The 9,033-nt window shown below is 33.3% G+C and overlaps 1 protein-coding gene across 1 annotated transcript; it reads left to right on the top strand.

Moving 5' to 3' along the window:
• The first annotated feature begins 831 nt into the window (after positions 1–831).
• Positions 832–7,952, top strand: LOC128283842 (receptor-like protein kinase ANXUR2). Its single transcript, XM_053021241.1, has 2 exons — positions 832–1,044; positions 6,969–7,952. The coding sequence occupies exons 1-2, from the start codon at positions 832–834 to the stop codon at positions 7,950–7,952; spliced, it is 1,197 nt and encodes a 398-aa protein (XP_052877201.1).
• Positions 7,953–9,033: the final 1,081 nt, after the last annotated feature.

Raw genomic sequence — 9,033 nt, 5'->3', positions numbered from 1 at the left:
GTTTAAGAGGATTTCAGGACTTTGAAGATGACAGAGATTGTAGCTTATCTCCTGATTTGTTAAGGATGGTAGAACAAGATGGAAAACAAATCTTACTCTACAAAAGGTTAATGGACATTATAAGCAAGAGGTAAAGATCGATGCCTGCATTACCATGAAGACAAAGCGAATCGTCATTAAGTTATTCCAAGAAATCAAACACGTTTTCGCGTGATCATGTCAAGATATACCCGAGATGTTAAGACCTATGGACGATAAAAATGTCTATACGGTGTTAGACAGACATATGTTAATAGCTTCACGGTAGCCACGCTAATCATGAGGTTTGGATACTGTTGATCCACCATAGAAGAGGATTGTATTAGCTATTTAGTGAGACAAAATTCATGTGCCTCATTCATTTTTTTTCAGACTTTCTCTATGTGGGGCATGGATGTTATCGGGTCATTCTCAACTAATATACATCGATCCATCTTGGCAGTCATCAATTACTTTAAGAGGAGGGTGAAGGCCATTTCATATGCCAATGTTACAAAGTCATCAAACCCCCTAAAAAAAAAAGGTCATAGTGAAAGGTGACCTAGACTTGTAAAGATTGGCATAAATAAGTTACAATTTACCCTCTATGCTTATCGAACGTCGACCAAGACTCGTTGGGGCAACACATTGCTTATTGGTTTATGGGATAAAAACAGTATTGAAAGTAAGATTCCTTCTCTCCAAGCTTCGATTGAGTCAAGAATTGGATGAACCAGAAGGATTCAATGAACTTAATTGAAGAGAAGAGGTTGAAAGTTACCCGTCATGGTTAAAACATACCAAAAATGAATGATGCGAGCTTACGACAGAAAAGTTCGTCCTAGAGAATTCTATGGTGGGGACCTGACATTGAAGATTTCTATACAAAAAGACTTCAGAAGAAAGTGGATCCCAAATTGGGAAGAACCTTATGTAGTAAAGAAAGTCTTTCCTAGAGGAGCATTGATATTGACTGAGACGGATAGCAAGAACTTGCCTAATCTGCTGAATTCAGATTTAGTCACAGTTAGCAGTTTAAAAAAAAACACAAAAAAGAAAAGAAAAAGAAACAGGAGAGGCTAAGGCGAAAACCCGCAAAGGGCGCCTTGAGACCAAAGAGGATTTGAGTTGAAAACCCGAAAAGGGCGACTCAAATTTGGATCAAATTGGGGGTATACAGTAGTCTTGCTATGCCTAAATTAACAATGAAGAAGTATGCTACATCTGGGGCATTGACAAAGTGCTCCGGATCCCCTCAATACAGATTAAGCTCAAAGTGGTCCTCAAGAAGTTGGTACAGAGAAGCTCAAGCTGGGATATTTGGGGCACCTAGTTTTCTATTTTACCCATTTTTGGATTTGATATCTTTGATTATCTTATTTTTTTCAAGATACATCCCAATAAATTTCTTTCTTAATTGTATTTTGCCATCATTGGTTAACTTACTTGCTTCGAGCTATGTTTCTGGTCCGTTGTTATGATCTTTTTCAAGCATTTTGTATTGAAATAATGATTAATGGACTAATAATACTTTCATAAAAGGAGTTTCGCATATTACTCTGGAAGTTTCTAAATAATACAGGAGCTTGAAACTGGATTATTATTTAAAACTCACCAAGCTTAAAGGTTGGAAATATTTAAGCCCAAATTGAAATTATCTCCTTAAGTTTTCTGTTAAAGACATTGGTTGAGCAAAAAAGGAAATTACATTGGTGTTATAATCCCGGCAAAGAACGAGTAATGAGATTATTCTCGAGAAAAAGAAAATGGTATTTTGTATTCATGTAGATATCAGGCATATACATCTGTTCATTACACCTAGGGAATGGTGTAATAAATCAAATTGATTAAAGATGATGCAAATCCTATACCTCTGAGTTGCAGCAGGATGGATAGAAAAAATCAAATGATTACTTTTCTGAAGTTACAGTAGGAAGTATAAACTTTATGTCCCAGAAGGTACAGTGAAAGAGACTTTGAAACTACAGTGGGGCAAGCCAGTTAAGCAAAATAGGTTGTTTCTGTTGGTTTTCCTTGGAAATGCTAGTTGAGCAAAAAGGCAGCGTAATACGACAGTGATAAAACTCTGATGAATAACGAATGATGATACTTTAAGCTTTTAAAAAAAGAATCATTCTCATGACATTTTTACATTCATATCATTCATAGCGCATTTGATTAGGGGCATCTGATTCATTTTGATCATAGCATCTTAATTATTTGGCATAAACATAGGCATATAAAACTGAGTCTACAGGGTATGTTCCCTAGATGATAGTGTAGCGACATCAGTGAATTCACAAGTCTTATCTTCCTGAAGTTGCAAGAAGTAGACTGAAAAATTACAAATCTTATCTCCATGTATCGGCTATGGAGCAGATCAGAAATTGCGAGTCTTATCTCCATGTATCGGCTATGGAGTAAATTTTAGCCCCTAGTCTTATCTTTCTGAAGTTGCAGGAAACGGATTACAGATCTTATCTCCATGTATCGGCTATGGAGCAGATCAAAGATGATGAGTCTTATCTCCATGTATCGGCTGTGGAGCAGATTTTAGCCCCCTAGTCTTATCTTCCTGAAGTTGCAGGAAGCAGACTGAAAATTTACAGATCTTATTCATGTATCAGCTATGGAGCAGATCAGAAATGGCGAGTCTTATCTCCATGTATCGAATATAGAACAGATTTTAGCCACTGGCCTTATCTCTCTAAGAAAGCAAGAGAGCAGGTTGAAGATACAAGTTTTATCTTCCTGAAGTTGCAGGAAGCAAATTGAAAATTATAGATCTTATCTCCCTAAACAATAGTGGAGCAGATTGAAAATAGTGAGCCTTAACTCCCTAAGCAGTAGGGTAACAGGCTAAAAATTACAGATCTTATCTCTATGTATCGGCTATGGAGCAGATCGAAAATGGCGAGTCTTATCTCCATATATCGGCTATGGAGCAGATTTTAGCCACCGGCCTTATCTCTCTGAGGTAGCAAGAGAGCAGGCTGAAGATACGAGCCTTAACCCCCTAAGCAGTAGGGTAACATGCTGAAAATACAGATCTTATCCCTAAACAGTAGTGGAAAAGATCGAAGACAACAAGCTTTAACCCCTTAAGCAGTAGGGTAACAGGCTGGAAAATACAGATCTCCCCTAAATAGTAGCGAGCAGATCGAAGATAGCAAGCCTTAACCCCCTAAGCAGTAGGGTAACAGGCTGGAAAATACAGATCTCCCCTAAACAGTAGTGGAGCAGATCGAAGACAGCAAGCCTTGACCCCCTAAACAATAGCGTAACAGGCTGGAAAATACAGATCTTCCCTAAACAGTAGTGGAGCATATCGAAGACAGCAAGCTTTAACCCCTTAAGCAGTAGGGTAACAGGTTAAAAATTACAAATCTTATCTCCCTAAACAGTAGCGGAGCAGATTAAAGACTAGCCTTATCTCCCTAAGCAGTAGGGGAAACGGGCTGAAGATTACAAATCATATCTCCCTAAGAAGTAATTGTGCAGATTGAAACAAAAATTCTTATACCCTTGAAGATTCAATGGGTTAAAGTGGGGTTACCTGAAGAAAGGAAGCATCAAGAAGTCAAGACTCGATAAGACCGGGCAAAATTGACCCTTTTAAAGTCTTTGCTCCATTCTCGTTACACGACAATGAGCAAAGAGGGGCAGCTGTAGGGCCCAATTTTAGCTCGGAGCCCAATAAACAACAATCCAAGATACAAAGCCCATTTACAACCCAAATACCACCCCACTAAACCGACCACTAACTCCATCACCCCACTAACTCCATTACCCCACTTGCCACCATAGAAGGAGCCAATCAGTTATAAAATTTGCCTATAAAAGCCATTCAAAACTATTGTAAAGAGGGGGTTCTTTTTTGGAGATGAATCAAATATCAAAGTAAAAGAGGTTTCTTTGTATATTCTCGTTTTAAGTTCTTTGTTTGTTTATTGTTTTCCTTTCAATTTTATTTTGTTTTTTTATACGAAAGTAAAAATAAAGGGAAGAAGCTTACCCATTTTAGAATTACCGAAAATGGGTTTTTTGAGGTCCCATTGCAGTGTACTGGTGGCAAGCGACCATGACTCGTGGGGTCCCATGATCGAGCAAGGTCGGACCGATGGCCGAATTTAGAAGGAAGGGGGAGAGTGTTATTATTATTATTATTATTATTATTATTATTATTATTTTATTATCATTACTATTATTTTATATATTTATTACCATTATTTATTTATTATTATTATTAGTAACATATTGTTATTTTTATTATTTTATTATTATTATTGTTATTATTATCATGGTACTATATTAAATAGTTTTGTACTGTTATTACTACTATTATTATATTTTCATTTTATTTATTTATTTACCTAAAACCTTATATACCTTTATTTTATTTTATCATTTATTTATATCTTCTTATATAATATTTTTCCCTATATTATTATTATTCTAATTTTTATTAATATATTATTATTGTCTTCTATTTTGTTGTTGTTATTATTATTTTAATCGTTATTACTATGTTTATGGTTACTTGTTAGCATTATTCTATTATTACTATTATTATTGTTAATTAATTTTATATTTTCATTACCTTATATATTTTCTTTTTATATTTGTTATGATTATTATTACTATTATTGTTTTATTATTATTACTTACATACTTTCATCATCCTCATATATATATATATATATATATTATTTTCTATTTTACCATTAATATTATTATTAACGTATTATTTTTTATTAATGTATTATTATTGTTTGCGTTATTAACTATGTTATTTTATTATCATTTCTTTTGATTGTCTATGTTGGTTTTAAAATTGGTCCATCTTGTAGTTTTCGTGAATTATTTTTTTAGTATTTGTGTTTTGTAATTTATTAGCGCGACATTTTATTCACAAATTATTGCTTAAAATAAAAATGCTTTTCGTTTAATTGTTTCTTTTTATTCGAAAGTTTTTTCAAAATAAAACAATCCTCGTATTTGGGAGCTTCGAGAAAATTATGCCCTAACTTACTGGGTTCCGATCTTCCTCGTCGAATCTAAGTAATCGAGTACCCTTCCTTAAATCAAAACGTATAAGTTTCAAATAAAAGCTTATTCTCAGTAATTTGAGGTGTTGTGTCCTAACTCACTGGATATGACATTTTGTATCCCAAGATAAGGATTTCTAAAAAATAAGAAAATATTTCGTGTTTGGAAATTCGAGAAATCGTGCCCAATCATGCTGGGTTTCGATTTTTCGTTCAACCGAATAACTGAATATCCTTTTGAAATTTCGTCTATGTTCTCTTAAATTAAAACGAGGCAATATTTTGTGTTTGGAAATTCGAGAAATCATGCCCAATCGTGCTGGGTTTCGACTTACCATTTGACCAGATAGCCAAATATCCTTTTGAAATTTCAAATGCATGAGTTTTGGAAATTATAAGATGATCTTGTATCGAGGGTTTGAAATGTTGTGTCCTATCGTGCTGGATATGATATTTTATTCCTTCTAAGCGAGAGAATCTCAATATCCAATTCAAGTTATCCAAACGCTTTAAAGGAATCGTATTTTAAAATCTTTTTCAAATTTTCAACATTAGGACGTTAATTGATAAATACGGTACCAATTTTGGGCGTTGCGAGGGTGCTAATCCTTACTCGCGCGTAACTGACTCCCGAATCTGTTTTCTAGTTTTTTGTAGACCAAAAATGTTATTTTAATAAACTGAAATGCTTTATTAAAATGATCGATCACAAAGTGACCCGATTACACCTAAATAAAAAAGATTAGTGGCAATTATATTTTCATTTTAAAATCGACCTCCGTTTTTCAAAATAAAAATGATTTCAACACCTATTATGTTGTGTTGATTATTTTTAGTGATGTATGTACCTCTTTGTATGCGCATTAACCAGTGTAATGCGTTTAAAGTGCTCTTTTAACTCAACTGCAGTGTAGCAATCTCTTTGGATTGTCTGATCCAGTGCAGTAGAAATTATAATAAACATATTGGAGCTTTGTGCTCCACTGAAAATTTTGGATATTTATTGGTTGCTTATTTCCACCTATATCCTTACTCTTGTTCTCTTTATTATTTTTCTTTTACTCCTTTTTTTTTAACTTTTAAGTTTAAAATAGTAACAAATTTTATTTTATATAAATTAAAATATATTATCGGTGAGATTTTCATTTTCATGACTGTTGAACTTTAACAGCTTTTATATAATTTATTTTAGTTTTTCATTTTTAAAATTTTCAAAAAAATTTCATTTACTGTAATAACTTTTTATAATTATATAGTAACTAAATAAAATGTATTAATAAATATATTTTAATTAAAATAAACATTTTAATAAACATAATAAATACTTTTAATACTTTATTAAATGAATTTATAAATTGATATATTTTAATAATTTCATAAAAATAAAATAATTTAAAATTTTTTATTATATATTATTTCTAATTTAATATCTTAGTCTACTGCAGTTATGTTTGAATCCAAGCACACTACACCTGTTTTTAATCACATTATTACGATATTCAATCTCATTATTACGGTAATTTACAAGAGATAAACCCATTCAAAGTAAACCTAAATAATGTTAGATATTCATATTTTCTTCCGGTTCCAACAAGCTTTGAAATTTGTATAGAAATCAGACAGTCACAGATTTACCAAATCAAATCTTACTTTTCAAGGTTAGGACTAGAAATGTCGAAAAACTTGTATTTCTAATCCAACTTACAAATTTCGTACTCATTTTCCCCGTCTCCTAAAAAACTGTTTCTTTATTTAACTACTATTGAATCTTTAGTATTTTAGATGCAACTATGAAGAACCCTTTGTGTTCTTGTCTAGGCTTGTTTGTTTTAAACAAAACTTCCCCTCAACTAAATCGAGGTTCAGAACTACCGGAGGGTTTATGCCGTCATTTTTCACTAGCTGAGATCAAAGCCGCCACCAACAACTTCCACCCCAACTCAGTTATTGGTGAAAGTTGTTTTGGAGTGTCCACAAAGGGCTATTGATTATGGAACCATAGTTGGTGTCAAGCGCTGCCGAAATGGATCATGTCAAGACGCAGTGAGAGAGCTCCAAAATGAGGTACGGTTTCTTTGCCAGTTGCGCCACCCCCTTCTCGTCTCTCTTATCGGGATTTGCGAAGAGCGAAATGAGATAATCCTCGTGTATGAGTACGTAAGCAGAGGGACACTTGCTGATCATCTCTACGGTCAGGGTTATGCACCACTCCCTTGGAAGCGAAGGCTACAAATATGCATTAGTGCAGCACGAGGACTGCACTACCTTCACACTGGTGAAAAATACGCTCTATTTCACGGTCACATTACGAGCCGAAGCATTCTTGTAAATGAAGAATTGTCTTGTAAGCTTCATGACTTTAGGTTCTCGAGATTGGGTTCCTTTAGCATGTCAAAAGCTTCGAGAGTTCGAAAAGAGTCAAGAATTTCGGGTACTTTTGGGTATATGGCTCCGGAGTATGCCATGTATGGGGAACTGACAGAAAAATCTGATGTTTTCTCATTTGGGATCATCTTATACGAAGTTCTTTTAGGCAGAACAGCCTATGATAGCACGCTCCCAAAGCATAAACAACATATACTTAATTGGCTGAAGGATTCCCAAAGGGAAGGAACCATTAATAATTCCATTGATCCATACCTCAAGGGAAGGATAGCTCCAGAATGTTTGGACAAGTATTCGGATATCGCTTCTAGTTGTGCACATTATAAGGGAAATGAAAGGCCAGCAATGGGTGAGGTGGTGGTCACACTAGAGCTTGCCTTGGAGCTGCAAGAGAGAGCAGATTCCAAAATGGAGGTCATCAATCCTTCTGGTGAATTTATGTATGAAGAATTGTTTTCTGCCTCTGTTAGCAAACCTTTTGCCTCTGTTTCCGAATTTTGATATCCATACGACCATTATGGCAATAACTCGTAAGGCCTGGATAGCAATAGTTTCCATACGATTATCAGGATCAGATAGTAATATCGGTTTAGTCTGCCAATTCCATTCCAAAGCACTATTTCATTGTTGCATGGTCAATATCTATAATTTATAATCTACATCTATTATAGTCTAAGTCTACATAAATGATTTAATACCAAAAAGAAAGTCTATATAACTATATAAAAGTAGACAAATTCATGGTTCCACCAGACTTGACTTCGATCGGTTCTAGATAAGGATTTTAATATTTCATGTTGGACTAACTCCATTCTAACTTAATATAAATAATAAAAATAAATAAATTTATATCATATTATAAAATATATAAATAAATATTTTATTAATTTGAATAGTTAAATGGTTGGACAAACCGGGCCGAACTAGCTCGAAAATGGTTATAGGTTTGAAATTCATTTTGGAACTAGGGCACGACCCTACCTATGAAAAGCACCATATAAAAAAATTTAGTCTTTGATGTCATGTTTTCATTTTTTGTTACTTCAATTTTTTTTAATTTTTTACTACACTCTAAAGGGTGTAAGTGTATCGAACAAAAAACTTCAGCCTCGTAATGTCTCTTCTTGTATCTAATTCATTATTTTTGACACGTGTCTTTTTTTTTTTAAATTGAGAATAAAGGTGGGATTGTTAGGAAATGAATCCAAGCTCTCATACAACAACACGAGCACTCTTGCCACTAAATTAGGAAATTATTGACTTTTAACCTTAGGTAATAAAATTATAAAGTAATTTACATTATAAATCATTGAACTTAACCTCAACATTCAAATAGATTATAAACTTTTTATTTAATCTAATTGACATTCAACTTTAATTATTAACAAATTTATATTAACACTATTAAAATATTTTAAAAATTGAATCCGCACTCCCTACTTTGCATATTTTTAACATATCACAAATTAATACCTATTTGGCATTTTAAATAAATATTTTTGGGTTTAATTTTCAAAGTAAATTAATTATTCAACATTCTACGAATGAAACCATAATCAATTGCCTTCAATCTCATTCTTCA

The sequence above is a fragment of the Gossypium arboreum genome, chromosome 11, assembly GCF_025698485.1.
Source record: "Gossypium arboreum isolate Shixiya-1 chromosome 11, ASM2569848v2, whole genome shotgun sequence".
Classification (NCBI taxonomy): Eukaryota; Viridiplantae; Streptophyta; class Magnoliopsida; order Malvales; family Malvaceae; genus Gossypium; species Gossypium arboreum.
This window is presented reverse-complemented; position numbering and strand designations above follow the sequence as displayed.